The sequence below is a fragment of the Athene cunicularia genome (assembly GCF_003259725.1).
Source record: "Athene cunicularia isolate RWA chromosome 13 unlocalized genomic scaffold, athCun1 chr13_part1, whole genome shotgun sequence".
NCBI lineage: Eukaryota > Metazoa > Chordata > Aves > Strigiformes > Strigidae > Athene > Athene cunicularia.
This window is the reverse complement of record NW_020799117.1, coordinates 5,023,516-5,039,822: the sequence shown is the minus strand read 5'-3', so window position 1 is coordinate 5,039,822 and position 16,307 is coordinate 5,023,516. Positions and strand designations below refer to the sequence as shown.

The 16,307-nt window shown below is 37.2% G+C and overlaps 1 protein-coding gene across 6 annotated transcripts in view; it reads left to right on the top strand.

The window, feature by feature from the left end:
- Positions 1 to 3,095: 3,095 nt before the first annotated feature.
- The window catches only part of FAM13B (family with sequence similarity 13 member B), a 48,785-nt gene continuing 35,573 nt past the window's right edge, over positions 3,096 to 16,307 (top strand). For 3 of the 6 annotated variants that reach the window (XM_026858597.1, XM_026858598.1, XM_026858595.1), the window contains exons 1-4: positions 5,359 to 5,472; positions 11,750 to 11,916; positions 12,923 to 13,113; positions 13,571 to 13,783. In XM_026858597.1, coding sequence (XP_026714398.1) covers positions 12,957 to 13,113; positions 13,571 to 13,783 — 370 coding nt within the window. In that variant the 5' untranslated portion in view covers positions 5,359 to 5,472; positions 11,750 to 11,916; positions 12,923 to 12,956. Of the gene's footprint in view, positions 3,117 to 5,357; positions 5,473 to 11,749; positions 11,917 to 12,922; positions 13,114 to 13,570; positions 13,784 to 16,307 lie in introns of those variants that run through there. The other 3 variants (XM_026858596.1, XM_026858599.1, XM_026858600.1) reach the window with 3 other exon arrangements.

The following is a 16,307-nucleotide window of genomic DNA, read 5'->3' as shown; positions in this document are numbered from 1 at the left end:
ACAATGTTGTAACTAGATTTTTCTGAGTTTTCTTTGCTCCTATATATATTCTTATTAGTCCTCTATTGAGGATTGAACAGAACCCCTCAGTAATAGTAATTTATCTAGTTAGCTGTATTTAGAGTCATTACAGAACTTCTCATTAAATCAGTGAGCTGATTGAGAGAGACTGGAGAGTATTTGCATTAAGTAATTAAAGTACATTGTGTTACAGATCAATACGTTCAACAGTGTACACTGAAGTGTGATTTTTGGGTTTAATTCCTCTTTATTTGACAGAAAAGACAGCTTTGATTTTTGGCTGCAAAAAGATATGAGGAAGAGCTCCTCCCCTTCCTTGAGTAACTGCAACTCTGTTCTTGCTAACAAAATATTTGGAATTCCACTTGATGAGCTGCAGCAAGAAGGGCAACCAGACAATGAGGTTCCATTCATAGTCCGCCATGTTGTGGACTATATTGAGGAACATGGTATGTATTATCTTGCTGTACTTTAAATAATATATTTATCTGTTATCCTTACAGAATAGATTGTGGTTTTTGAAGAGTATTTGTTTTCTTAAGTTATTAATATTTAATTGGATATGGTTTGGGTTGCTTTTTTTGCTGATACACACTTCCTTTATTCCTTCTGTTATGTTTGATTATCACTCTTTTCTAGCTGGGACTGATGCAGTCAGCTCAGTAGGGTACTTCATAGGAAATGGTGTGGTTCAGGTACTGCTAACATTTACCTTATTACTGTATTGTTAGCTGGGCATAAGACTGTGTTTTCTGAGAGGAGGACTGCTGGAAGTCTTGCAAAACTGTTGTCCAGAAGGTCTTTCACTCAGTATGTGAATTGTGCATATCTGATTATCGGTATCTCCTGATATTTTTGTCCAGACTAGATCTGAAAGTTTATTTCTGCAAATTCTTTCTAACTTAGGGGGTCTGGAACAAGAAGGACTTTTTCAAGTCAATGGGAATGCTGAGACAGTGGAGTGGCTTCGGCAACGATATGATAATGGAGAAGATGTGGACCTGGTTAAAGAAGCAGATGTACCCTCAGCTATTAGCCTTCTTAGATTTTTTCTTCAGGAACCTTCTGGGAGCGGCGCGGATCAGGGGCGCGGGAACTTCCTCGTCTGGGCAGCGGAGGTGGCCGAGGCGGGCGCGCTGCAGGGCTGCGTGGGGCAGAAGTTGCTAGAGCCTCTCGGAGGGAGCTGTCAAGCGGGGCGTTCGTTTCCCAGGTTGCACTTGTGTCGGTAGGACCTTCGAGGCAGCCCTGACAGCCAGCAGGGATTTCTTGGCTCCTTCAGCGGAGTTGTCTGCCGAGCCTGTTCCTCCTCCCACGGTGGATCAGCCTTATCCCCCCCGCGATGGGTCTTGGCACGCTGACAGTATTAGCCTAGCAGCTCCCTGCCAGCAAAGTTGGTTCCAGAAGTTCCAGAAGGGTAGTTGCTAAGTCTTCAGTGAAGACGAAGGCAACGCTGGCATGAAGAATGCTGGATTATAGTCTTAATGCTCCAGCCTGTGACCAAATGTATCTTCTGAGGAATCCGCCCGTGTGGGCTTCCATTATTCTTGGAAGCTCCTTAGGGATTTAAACATTCGAGTGTAAATGCTTCTTGCTACCAAAAAGTTGCTTTAACATGAGATGCTCCAGTGTTAGGGTACTTCTTCCAGGTTTGAAAAAAAAACCCCAACCCTCCCAACAACAACAAAAATTATAATCAAACGCCGCAACTTGAACTTTTACTACATGTCTCTTTGAGTTCATTGGTCTGGCTGCATTTCAGAATTTTAGACAAAATTTGTTACTGCTGTCAGGCTCAAGACATAGACTCAAGAAATATTAAATGAAGAAAGTAAATGCCATCTAATCACTCATGCCTGTTAAAAAAATACCAAACCGAATATATCAAAGCCTACACAGTTGTTTATTCTTTTCAGGCATGTATTTCTGAGGCTCTTTGGAGATGAAATAGTATGTGATTTTGAAACAAATTCTTGAACTGGATTAGCATTTGGGTTTGAAGTTTTTCTGTCTTCTGTGCAGTTTAATTTGCCAGCATAAAAAAAAAAAGCTACTTTGCCTATATTATAATAAATTCATCTGTCTTGTTAGTCCGCTTTTTTTACTGCTTGTTACTAGTAAATCGCTTTACATGTTATCTTTTGCATAGATTTGAAGGTATTTAGAATCTTTTTTTAATGTGCTTTGTCAGTATATATATTGTTTAGCACCACAGGGATCCTTTCCTTCTCTTGACAACATCATAATAACGAAACAAATACCTCAGTGTTTTGAAAGCATCAAACTGGAAATTTACAGTATTATTTTAGAAAAATCAATCAAGTAGAGTGCCTCATGGTTACATTTAAAAGAAGTTCATTAGGAGGAGCTCATGATAATTTTAATGCTTGCAAATTTTGACATGGACAGCATGTCAAAACATCTGAGTTTGGCAAATGATAGGTTTTATCTGCTCAGTCTTAGTCAGTTTGGGCTTTTCCTGTATGCGCTGCTTGTAACATCTGAGGGCTTTCTAACAGCTCATTAAAAGACTCAATCTAACATTTTTCATGTGCATCTCATAATATGAAACCTGTGCAAGCAGTGAAACTTTTCTTTCTAATGTACATAACAGTATGTTTGCAAAAGCAGGTGAGGCTGAAGAAATATTCCATGCCTTTGGAACAGACATTACTGAGTTTTGTGAAACCCTCTGCTTTTTGTCTGTAAAGGCTTTTTGTGGTGTTTTTTTCCTTTTCAAATACTCAACCCTTTGATCTCTGGTCAAATGTTTATAGCTCAGCAATGATTCCCTTTTCTAGGGCTCATTAGAAATTGAAACCTGCCAAGTCTGAGGTGATTTGGGGGGGGTGGTGGTGGTGGTGGTTGTTTTGGTTTTTCCCTCCCTGCTCCCCCCCCCAAGAAGCTGCAGCTCTAAGGAAGAGGAAGTGATGTCGGTAAGAGAATGCCTTCAAGTTGTCCTTAAATTCTGTGCGTAACACCAGATTATTTTCTGCTGCCATGTTAGCACACAAACCAAAATTCTACTAGCTTTTGGGATGAGTGAATCGACATCTTGCGGGGCAATTCAATTTTTGGATCTGTGAGGATGAAAGATGGTAATCCTTTAACTTTTTTTCTTGTGTTATAGACCCAGTTATATATTTATTAATTCAGATATGAATACTGTTACTTAGGAACCGAAAAAAATAACACTTGATGCAAATCATCTTAGGAGGAAGCAGAGAATTGAAGGAATATTAAATCCTCTGTGAAGGGCTCTGAAAGAGGAGTATTTGTTACTTGTCATGCAGTTTTTAAAGTGACAGATGTATCTGTTATTCAGCAGAGAGGCTGTATGCCTTGTCAAAACTGTATTCAGGCAGAGAATACAAGAATTTTGTATTGCTATCTGTAAAGTTAGTAGGATTGGGCAGTTAATTTTTGAGTCTCCTGCTGACTATTGTAAGTTATGAATTTTACCTGCAAAAACTTTGAGAGTAATGATTAGCTGTCTCAAGGCTTTAGTAAATGCAGATTTGGCTTTGCCGTTTTGCACTGGCTTCAGATCCAGCTGTTGGGATTTGTGAAAGTTCAGTCAATTCAGTTGAATTCTGTGTATTCTTACAGCCTAAAAGAGAATGTATTTGTTACTGCAACTTCTGGGTGCTTTTTTTTTTTTTTTTTTTTTTTTTGTCTGTAGAGCTGATTTGTTTTGAAGTCTTAAAAAACAGTTTAGAAGGTGATTACGGTGCTGAAAACCTGTTATGTTTGCAACATATGGGTGGAGTCATTCAGTATAAGAAAGGGGTAATATTTTGCAGCTGGATCTAGGACCATATTTTCATTATAGTGAAATGTATGGTTGTATTGTGATAGTAACAAGCAATTCTGTTCTTACTGTCTCTCACCTGTGAAGGTGTGAAATTTTATCCTGTATATTTGTCTTTAAAGGAGGAAAAATATGGCAAACTTGAGCTTAAAATAAAGATACTGCATTATGTTTGTGTTCAAACAGCTTGTAACAAAGAGTGTGGTTGCAGAGGCTTTTTTTTTTTTTTTTTTTTTGTTTTGTATCGAGAGGTTTAAATGGTTTATTCCTTTCACTATCTGGACATTTGTAAGGACATTTGGGTGGGGCAGCTGTTGGATGGGGACAGAGTATCTGGTGGGAACCCTGAAGCGATTGTCCAGGTTCCGGTCTCGCTAGCTGCTCTCTTCATGTGTCTCTGCTGTTCAGTGTTCCCTGCAGTGTGTTCAGGATTAAAATTTGTGCTCAGCTGTGTAGGATAATAATACTTGGACAAAATTGAAAAGATGAGAGCTGGAATCCTATGAATGTGGTTCTTTCTTCCTTTATACTCATTTTTAAGCGTGTATATTTGAAAGGTTTTTCCCCCTTTTTGCCGAACTTCACATTTCATTAAATCTTTTGTTGTCTTGTCACTCTTTTAATGTAATCAGGTTACCCAATTTTAGTCTGCTATGTAATTTCTAACCTTGTGATTTCTGCTGGTATCTTCAAACTTGGTCATGATCAAGTTGTGACAAGAATTGGTTGTGGAGGAGACCTCATTAGCAGTCCTCTCTTCCTCCCCCCCCTTTTTTTTTTTCCCTCCTCCCCTCCCCTTCTATTCAGAGAGTCATTGCTACAGAATTGAACTCTTCATTGAAATGTCTTACTCCTTCAGTGGGGATGCTAAGACTGCCCTTTATTTTGGTGGCACGTGGTCATCGTTCTGACAGAGGCAGTGTTTCCGCAGCAAATGGGCAAAGTGTTAAATTTTGTAATGTTTTGAGTTCCAATGTGTATTTCTGCTTACCTGTTTGGGAGGCGGAGAAACAAGCTGATGATAAATGTATGTAATAGGATAACTTATGTATAATAAATTAAGTGCATTATATATTTATAGTTTGCTTTTTTGGTGTCTCTGAGGTAGCTTAACTTCTGTTCCAAAGTCTGTCTTAACAGCAGTGACAGTTGTAAAGCTGTTTTGGTTTTATAATGTGAACCTCTCAAGTTGCATAGTTTTACTGGTAATTTCTTCCTGTCTGTTACATTACTGTATTTATTATAATGCCTTTGCAATTAAGTTCTGTATTATCTGATGTAGTGGCAATTATACATGTGTGGTTGGTGGAGTACTGCTTTACTTTGGGGGGAGGCAAGTAGGATGAATATAATTAGCTGTTACACAAGATACAAAAGCCTTTTTATTTATTAACTACTGTTGTTAAGAATGTGATGGGATCTGTGTGAGCAGGAAGTTTCTTTATAATTCTGCACATGTGCACTGGCAGCAGCAGCTGAGAGCAAATCTGGCAGTGTTCAGTGGTGGGTGTGAAGCAGTGAGCAAACATCTACTTTTTTTCTGGTATCGCTGATGGTTTTATTTAATTCCTCTTGCTACAATATAGTTGTAGAAGGATTATGAGTCGCTGCAATGCTGTTAAAAAGCCTTTGGATTTTATCTAGTAAGTTAATATAAAATGTTACCTTTGCATATCAGAACACTTGAAAATCAGCTAACATTTTGATGATCTCACAGATTGCTGTTTTAAAATGTAAAAATTTTTTGGAATGTTGCTTAGTTAAGTCACTGTATTTGAGGCTTTACTGATGTTAACGCAATACAGTTGCTAAACGCTTAATTTGCTTCTTAAAATTTGAAGTTTTATAGGTTTATTTTTTACTAAATTTAGTCTAACTAAAGCCTGCTCACTTTTCTGCCTCTCGTGAAGAGGTAGGTAGGATATACCTCTTGTGAAGATCTGTGTTTGTTGATGGGCTTTTTCAGAGAAAGTGTAATCGGGTTCTGTCAGCTGAAATCATAGACTGAACTTTAATGACTGGAAAATTAATTAAGACTATGGAAAACTAATTAATACTATGTTTTTTTGGCTTATAAATTTAAAAAATAAAATCCAAAATTCTGTCTATTTTAGTAATATGTTATTCAGAGGAGCTTTCAGGAGTTGTTTTATTTCCTTCCATGGTATGGACGTAAAGACTTAATTTGAACTGTTCTGATTTGTAAATTAGAAGGCTTGCTACTGAATTTCCAGGAAACAAAATTCGCATTACGATTGCACTCTACTAAATCTGATGATGTATTTTTTTCGTGCTTTTATTTGCTTTGTCAGTATAACCAGTATTTTGTTAGTTGAGTGTTTTCTGAGGCTATCTCAGAAGCGCCAGTGGCAGATGATGGAGAATTTTCAGTTGAGTTGTGGTCTAGTGTGTATGTGTGAGAGAGCACAAGTGTAAAGGCATATATATGCAAGTAGTGAGTTTATTAATTAAAGAGCTGGTGTTCATGCTTCTACTGACTCCTTTTGTGATTGTGTGCAGAACTGCAACAAGCTTGTTTCCTTTTGATTCCTATTTAACCAGAAAGTAAATGTGTCAGTGAGGAGTTAATAATTGTACTGAGAAATGAAGGGAGCAGGAAAGTTGCATCTGCTTGAAAAGACATTTATTCTAAGATGGTTTCCTTCAACACTGCAAGATAAATTCTGTGATTATACCTATTTTAAAACATGCTTTTGTGGGGGTGGGGAATGTATTCTTAAGAAGACCAGCTTGTTAAATTTAAAATAATAACTGAACACAATTGCCTGATTTGCCAATCCAGACTTTTGACTGAAATGCCTTTCAATAGCTGATTTCGCTGACAGCTAAAAAGAGGAAATCTTGCTTTAAGAATCTGTTTTAAAACCAGCAAGAGTAGCTTAAAACTTTCTTTCTTTAAGTGATTTTTTTTTTGGACTACTCATTTATTAATAAATGCTTAAATGTTGCTTTAAAACTGAATATTCTTTTTACATGGAGGCTATTCCGTGGGTCTCTCTTCATATTTGAGCATTTGCACAACTCTGCATGCTTTTAACTGCGCTCTCATGACAAGTATTTGTTTGTCCTTTTCTGTGTCCTGAGTTTGTGGTAGTTTGTTTGCTTAAAGCTTGGGGTGTGGTTTTTTTCAGTTTTTCTTTATGCTATTTTTTTTTTTAATTTTCCTCCAAGCTGTGTCTGCTGCCCCAACTTGGCCATCTTTTCAATATTGACTGGATTAATTTGAATGAGCAAAATACTCTTATTTTTACTTGTTAGCTGAACAAAAGCTGAAAGGCTTTTTTTGCCCAAAAGCATTGCAACCGATGGGAATAGTAACAGTAATTTGAGTATACAGATGGCATAAAAATCGTCAGTTAGCGTCCGTTGTTATGGTCATGGCATTACGTTAAAAAAAATTAAAATCTGTTTCCTTTTATCTTGCTAGAATTTAAGAGCAAAGAGTGGAGTGCTTGTTGCCAGTTTTTAAAAAACATAAATTAAATAGTGTGTAGTACAGCAGTTGCCAAATGGGGTTGTATGTTCTACAGCGAGCTGGCACAAAGTTTCCCAGGCAAGCCTTCTTGCTCGTGCTCACACCTGGCAGCCCTGGCTCTGGATGATGTCATTACAGGAGGAAAGTTTCTGGGATTCCAAGTTGGAATCTGTGTCATATGTTTAGGCCATCATTTGAAATGCTTAAAATCCATTATAACTTCAAACATTTCAAATTGAGCTAAAAAAATTTATTTGGATTTGAAAGTAAGCTTACTATATACATCGAGAGAGACGTCAGAGGTTTTGTTTAGTTATAAGTAATACATTCTTTTTATTTATCAGATATAGAGTAAGAAATCAAAAACTTTGAGACACCTTAATGTGTTTGTGGAATTTTATTTGTAAATAAACCTCTTTGTGTTGCAAAGAATGAGCATCAGTCCTCTGTGTACTGAAGGATGTGTGTGTTCAGTTACAACCCTGTGTGCAGGCATGTGGGTGGCTTATGGGGTAACAGCTCTGCGGCCGAAAAAGCCAAAGCCCAAGTCTAAACTTGAAGTGTATTTCCTGAGAAGTAGAGACAAGTGGTTTTGTTGCCCTATAATGCTTTTTTTTCTTTCTAAAAAACTTAATTTCGGTTTTAGTTTTCATATGTTACAAAAAAATCACTAATGATGTCTGCTAATTCCACAAAGTAATATATTAAAAAGGGAGCAGGATGGCTGCCACTGTTAGCTTCGTTTTTGGCTTCACAGATGATACGAATTTCTTCTTAGATAAAACAAGCAAATAAAATAATTGCTTAAATAGTTGAGACTTGTGGCAGAAATTCTACATGCAAAATTGATGTTTTCATTCCTGTGTCATGGTTTCAGTTTGTAGCCTTTTTAATTTTGTTTTTACTTCTTGTTGTTTCATTCCTTTGTTTTAAGGAAACGTGGAGCCCTGAGGACTTCAATTTAAAATGACACCCATATATTTGTAGCTCAGCCAGTAATGTAAAAGCTGAACTAAATTTAAGTCTAAACTTTCATATGTATTCCTCAAATATTAAGTTAGCCATGTATTCTGTGTTTTCTTTTGTGGCATTTCATATGTGGGTGTGAATACTTCTTTAGTTGCCAAGATAAGTGAATGCTATTATGATGGCAAAATGAAACTCATGGTGCTGTTTTCCCAGCAGACTCTATGAAGTACTTGCCTTATTTAAACAAAAATTCAACCCAAAACCCAGATTCTTTTTAAAAAATAACAGATGAGAGCACTAAAATACACGATACAGAATGAAACTTGGTGTTTTACCCACATTTAAGATTCTTGAACTCAAGATGTTGCACAGGACATAGTATAGTTTTTTTCAGCCTCTTGTAAAATTGTGGTGTAGTATGTGGCCACAATGAGGTGTATTTTTTTTGTTTTATGTACTTAAAGTTTTGTAGCTTAGGGGATCTTTGTAAATGTTTGTAATAACAAGGGGTGGAGGTAGATTGAGAAAGAAGCAACCAGAATGTAATAAAGCACAAGCTAGTTGGTTTTGTTGGGGTTTTTTGTTGGGCTTTTTTATTGTGTTTCTCCTGATAAGACTTGTGAAGCATATAGGCTGTGAAACTGGGAGGGGGAAGCCCATGTTCAGAAGGGTCAGGATAATACGGGAAAAGTAGGAACAGTTGACTGAATGGATCTGCCCCTGTTTTCTGAAGTGTCCCCCCCCCGTATTGCTTAGTATTTGTAAAAGACTCTAGAAATAATTTTGAAGGTTATATATCTTGTCCTTGTTTTCATACGTGTCTGCATTGAAATGGTGTATGTCCTGAGTCAAGGCATGGCGAGTAGGAAAGGTGTTGCTCAATATAAAAAGTGGAGATATAATATTTAATGATTAACAGTTTCTGAGCCTATCCTTCAGTTTTACAGTGTTGGAAATAACAGGAAGTAAGACTCGCTGGAAGTCAGATAACTTCAAAAGTTTCTAGCTTTTTCTAGACTTGCTAAATATCAGATGCATTGTATCACAGCCTGCATTGTATCACAGCCTGTGAAGATTGCACCAAAGCCTGGACAAAAAGGCAAAAGACTTAAATGCTCTGAAAAGAAATCGGTGTGTATGTTAATTGAATTGTGTGTGTAGATAAGGATGTGTGTATTGGAGAGGGTGAATATTAGGCATTTGCTAATTCTTCTAGGTGATGATAAACCATATAAAACTTTAAAGTAAAAAGTTGGGTTGTAAATCCAGTTTTGCTCTAACAATGAGAGAACCAAGCTGTTTCAACTGCCTTGTTACGTTGCCAAGCTAGTTAAAATAGAAGTCCTTCCTTTTTTCTTTTTTTTTCATGTCTCCTGAATGAAATTAATATTCAGGTAGCCTATTTGTTTGTAGCACCTGGTGAAAATGGTTGTGCTTTTATGTTAGCTAAGTGCAAAGTTATATTTGCTAAGAAAGCTGCACCTCCAGATCATTCATTTGGTGCTGAATTATAAAAAGTGGTTGCTTATAATTTGCTGTTTTTATTAGGTGATGTTTGTTTTGAAGGTTTGTTTGTTTGCTTTAGCAAGGGAGCCTGAAGCATTGTTGCAGATCCAGAAAGGATTTTTTTCTCATCTGCTGTTAACCCCACAGTACACTAACATGAGTCTGTCTGGTTCATTGTTGACTTTGGTAGAACTTGAGAAAATAGACTGCGTGCATCCTCGTATTTTTTAACTCGCATGATATATTAGGATTGATTGAAATGTACTTGCATGCAAAGATTATGTTGACTATCCCTTAATATACCAAAATAAAAAGAAAAATGTCTGGGCATCATCATAAATTATAGGGGAGTCGTGAATTGCAACTGCTTTGCTGTTGAAATCTGGCAGACTCTTTTAGTAACCAAGAATACACAATTTGATTTGAAGATGATTGGTTAAAACAAACACACGCACAAAAAAGTAAAGCCTGTTGAGTGGAACATAACCCTTTATTTTCTGTTGTCAACTCACCTGGAGTCCTGATCTCAAACCAGGATTCACTTGCATGAGACATATAGCAGATTTGCAACCTGTGTGTAAATACAATAGATAAGAGACAGATGGTAAAGATTATTGGTCACTATTTCTTACATCAATAGCTTGTAAGATTGCAAAGACTTAAACTCTTGTAAACCTGAAATACCTTTTCCTCTAGGCCTCAATGTGAGAAAATTTTGAAGAGGAGGATGAAGCAGTCTTGTTACAGAGCTTGTGGCCAGCTCCCTTAAAACATGGTTGCAGTTTGAGGAGGATTGGGATCAGGAAAAGATTTATTCAGACTGTTGAAAGAACTCTGGATTCCTGGTGTCATAGGGTAAAAAACAGTCTGGCGTTTGGTACTGAAATGAGAGTAGCAGGTTTTAAGGACTTTGAAACTGAAGTAAAGTTTATTTGTTCTGATGTAAAATAGAAGCAAGAGCCAATATGGGGGAACAAAGAGAGGGAAGGTGCTTCTCTCAAGTCTGTCAGCTGAATTCTCATGCTGATCTTAAATTATGAAACAGAAGGTTTCCTATGTGTACTTTCAAGCCAGGGAAAGCCTTTTTTATTGTCTGGGTTTGGTGATCTGTGCTGTGTTTGTGTGTGTATGAGAATGTCACAAGCTAGCTTTGCCCAGTTATAGTTACTTGATTTGTAATTAGGACAGATAATGGGTGAGATCAGGGGACTGAGATGACCCTTTGGCTGTATCTGGATGTTAAATCGGCTCCATTGTGTCATGAAACTTCAGTTTAAATTGTTGGTACCACAGAAAACCAAAGAGGCTATTGCTGTGGTCCATAGCTATTTTGAGAAAATGAAAAATGTCCAGATAATTGGGATTGTCAAAGGTGGGAAAACCTAGGGGAAGTTGCTTCCTGTATCCAGCTCTGATTATGACTTGGACTTTGAGCTGGCAGTTAGAATATATTATCAACTTTATAGAAAAGGTGATCTGTGCTGCTGCAAGCTGCTTAACTCTATGTTGTTCCTTAGTTAGGACTTTGTTTTTGCTTGTGCCATTTAAAGATAGTGTGTTAAACCAGTGCCCTCTGCTTTAAAGACAGTGAGTTAAACCAGAGATCCTTCTACAAAGTTTATAGCCATTAGATGTTTTCATATGGTACGTTCTATAAAATACTTGTGTCTGCTCTACTTAATCCTTCGTGATTCTTTGGAAGAATGAATAAATCTGAAAATTATTTCATAATTGTTAAGGCTAAGTTTGGTTAGTTCCTAAGTGAAAAAGGGGGTTTGCTTTTGTGTGCTCTCCCGTGAGCCATGCTAATGTGGTCTTTATGCTGTCTTGTTCAGAACAAGAAACTGATGATTGACAAGGAGAATTCCTCAAACATGATGTTTAGACTTGTGACTGGGTTTAAAACTGTTGAAAACTTTACGATCTAATAATATTTTCCTTATTTTCAGATTAACTGCTGAAGTACTGATCGAGTTCTGCTATTCTTCAATGAGGAACTACAGGCTGATCTTTTGCCATAATCTTAAACAACCATAAATGACAAAGGAATGCTTGGTCAGTGAGGGCAGCTGGCGCAGAAAACGTTTTTCAAACTCGGCTGTTTAAGTACTCTGAGGTTGGTTTCTTACACTACTTTACTCTGGCTGTTAAAAAACCCCAAACAAACAACAAAAAACAACCAAGAAAGGCAGTATGGACTTTAGTATGTCCAATCTGGTAGAATTTATCAATCCATTAGTAAACAGAGAATTAAATTTGGTTGTAGTGCTTTGACAGTATGTACTTTGTGTTTTATGTGCCATCCTCTATGAAAGTGTTGCTGCATTTAAGCAAGAATTTCATTTATTTATTTATTTATTTTGAAAAGACATTTTTTTCTTGTGAGAAGAAATATTTTTGGTTTTGACAGGATAGCAGTTTAACTGAGTGACTTATGCTGCCTTTGGTAATACCTTTGATATCTATCTAGATCCTGTATCAAGTAAAGACTTGCAAGTGAAGCTTGGGCTGCTGCGTGATAGGAAGAATGGTATCACTGAGCATCTAGAAACTGGGTTTGGGGGTTTTGTGTTCATTAAAATTTTTAATTTGATGCAGGTGTTGAAAGCTTTATTGTGTAGACTGTAAAATGACAAATATATTAGAAGTTGATTGCAGTGCAGTGTATCACAAAATAATCAATTCATGTAACTAAAACCTGGGGTTTTCGTTTGGTGTGATCCGCTAGTTTAATTTCCTCTGGAGAGGCTTTTGTGTTGGATTTTTCAAAGTCTCACTGATAAATACTGTCACAAAAAGTACTGAAGAATCTAGCTCTCCCAGAGTACCTTAGAACTTAAGTAACAATGTTGTAACTAGATTTTTCTGAGTTTTCTTTGCTCCTATATATATTCTTATTAGTCCTCTATTGAGGATTGAACAGAACCCCTCAGTAATAGTAATTTATCTAGTTAGCTGTATTTAGAGTCATTACAGAACTTCTCATTAAATCAGTGAGCTGATTGAGAGAGACTGGAGAGTATTTGCATTAAGTAATTAAAGTACATTGTGTTACAGATCAATACGTTCAACAGCGTACACTGAAGTGTGATTTTTGGGTTTAATTCCTCTTTATTTGACAGAAAAGACAGCTTTGATTTTTGGCTGCAAAAAGATATGAGGAAGAGCTCCTCCCCTTCCTTGAGTAACTGCAACTCTGTTCTTGCTAACAAAATATTTGGAATTCCACTTGATGAGCTGCAGCAAGAAGGGCAACCAGACAATGAGGTTCCATTCATAGTCCGCCATGTTGTGGACTATATTGAGGAACATGGTATGTATTATCTTGCTGTACTTTAAATAATATATTTATCTGTTATCCTTACAGAATAGATTGTGGTTTTTGAAGAGTATTTGTTTTCTTAAGTTATTAATATTTAATTGGATATGGTTTGGGTTGCTTTTTTTGCTGATACACACTTCCTTTATTCCTTCTGTTATGTTTGATTATCACTCTTTTCTAGCTGGGACTGATGCAGTCAGCTCAGTAGGGTACTTCATAGGAAATGGTGTGGTTCAGGTACTGCTAACATTTACCTTATTACTGTATTGTTAGCTGGGCATAAGACTGTGTTTTCTGAGAGGAGGACTGCTGGAAGTCTTGCAAAACTGTTGTCCAGAAGGTCTTTCACTCAGTATGTGAATTGTGCATATCTGATTATCGGTATCTCCTGATATTTTTGTCCAGACTAGATCTGAAAGTTTATTTCTGCAAATTCTTTCTAACTTAGGGGGTCTGGAACAAGAAGGACTTTTTCAAGTCAATGGGAATGCTGAGACAGTGGAGTGGCTTCGGCAACGATATGATAATGGAGAAGATGTGGACCTGGTTAAAGAAGCAGATGTACCCTCAGCTATTAGCCTTCTTAGATTTTTTCTTCAGGAACTTCCAGAGCCAGTTATCCCAGGCAGTTTGCACATACATTTGATGCAACTTTCTCAAGGTTAATAATTCTTTTTGATTTAGTGTATTTATTTTATTAAGAGTAAAAAGCAGTATTAAACTGAGATTTGTAGTGGCACTAGGGTGTCTCTGGTGTTCTGTGTAATAAAGTGTGTATCAGGAGGCATTCAAATATATGTTTTCTTAGCACAAAACTCAAATAAATAGGTCTTTTTTAGCAAACTCAGTCTGAATTCAAAGACACAGTTTAGCCATCATGCAGGAAAATAGTGAAGCTGGCATGTCTTGCTGACTAGTTCTGAATATTCCGTGTTCTTGTGCATGAATACTGCGACCCTGGTCAAAGTCACTGGAATCAAAGTTTGACAGTTTCCCACCACTGATGCTTTAAAAGTTCTGGGGAATGCTTTTGTCTGTTTTTGTCTTATTTTCTCTGAATTTCACTTATTCTGCCTATGCTTTCATGGCACTTAAAGCTTTTGTCTACTAGAGAAGAGATCTCAAGCCCTATGCTCATGTCATATTTGCTCTCCCGCTGTGAATTTTTGTCAGCTTAAAATTCATTTGTGGGAGGAAAAAACCCAACCCTGTCATCCCCATATTGTTGCTAAGTATGTTTTTTCATATACTGCAAAATCTTGCCCTTTCAAATCGACAGCCGTATGCTGGCATAGTATTTTCTTCACTGATTCCCAACTTGTCTATCCGTAGCCACTCTCCTGGGTCTTTTGGCCTCTGCTGCATTGAGTGGTGTTGGAGTTGATTCATATCTTGACTAGTAAAAACACTCATCTCGCAGCACTACGTTAGTGATGTTCTCAAAGGGTACGTCGAGGTTGGAGCTCTGCACCCTGTGACTAATGAGGGTTCTGCTGGTTGTCACTCTGCAGGAGTGTTGCTCATTTTCCAGTGTCAGTTCATATTTCTCTTCAAGTGCTGGGCTTGTTTTGATTTGCAAGATGCATGTTTTTGTTTGATTTAATTTTCTGTTGTTGGAGTTTATTCCTGATAAGAGTTGGATAGTGTTTACGATAGTCCTATTTGTTCGGAGTGGGAATTGGTTTGTAGGGTGAGTGAGTATAGCATAGTTTTCAGATGCTGTTACACTGTATTTACCAAGTGATGAAGTGGAGGGAGGGTCATCTGCAGCAGTGTGAAGCTGCTTCATTTTCTTCCCTTGGTAGCCCATATATCCTGAAACTTTGAATGTGGAGTAGCTGGTGAGCAGAGGCTGATGTGCAAGGCATGTAATAGCCTTGTGCTGGAAACAATTTTTGGAAGCTAATGTCCAGAGAAGCTTCTTAAGGTTGAAGTTCTGTTGCTTGTTTTTCCTGGCCAGTAATGAGATGCTGGATAAGGAATTTCATTAGTGATATGTCTTCTGTTTGTTTTGTGATGCTAATATCAGGGTTTGGTGGACCTAAGTAGGTAGTAAACTTATTGTTTGTCTGTTGTTTGTTTTGTTTTGTTTTTTCCCCTCCTGAAAAAGGTGATAAATAATAAAAGGCTTGTTAAGACAGTAATGTGGAATGCAGCTGGTTGCTCAGCTAATGCTGCTATGTGCCTTGATTTGCAGTGTTATCTATCGGGACTGGGAGTGGGATTGAGGTATAATAGCTTGGTGTGACAGAGTAACTCCTTTCTATGACTTGTAAAATATAGTGTGAAAATTGCATTTTTTCCATCTTTGATTAGATAACTGTGGATGGATTTGGATTGTTTGGGAAAAGTGCTGTTATTCAGCATGCAAGTCCTCATTTAGTTCCCTTTTATTAGATATACAGAGAAATTTCACTTAAACTTGCAGCTTATTGTCTTTACTGTCTTTTTTTAAAGTGTAAAATAAAGTGATTTCAGAAAGATTTAGTTAACTGTACCAAGGAAATCAAAACACATAAACCTTTAAACGTTGTTTCCTGATACTAAAATTAAGAGTTTCAGTTTCCTCTACTCAGGTTTTGGCTTTTGATATTTTGCCTGTCTGATAAGAGATATCTCAGTTTCCAGAGTTAAAATAGCAGCTGCATTTTAGACAGAGGAATTGCTTACGGAAATGCAGAAGGAGGTAGTAATTTTGGATCCATATGTTACTTCTGGTATCTTCCCTCTATAGTAGGCCTTCCATATTGTTAGGTTAAGCTTAGTTCTCAAAACAACTTAGTTATGCAACAAGATGTGGCCTATATACATCTCCTAAGACTCATTCCATGAAGGCCTAATGGTGGTTCCTTAAAGGCAGTGTGACTTTGACCCCAGTGCCCTAGGCCATGTGTCCCAGAAGTGTATATCTGTGGTTTACTGTCAGACATAAGAATGTTCTTAGTTTGGGTCTCAGGCTGCTGCTTAGAACCTAAATTTTGGGACAGACTTGTTAGACAAAACACCTATATGTGTATGTGCAAGGTGGTGGGTCTATCACCTCTCTCCCTTGCTCTCTTTCACAAAGCAGACCTTCAAAAAGAAAGTTTTTTTTTAGTTTCTCTTTTGCTTCTCTGTCCTAAATGCATTTCTAGAGTAAAAGCTAACAATAATGTATTTGTGTTATTGTGTTGAGAGAACTGTTT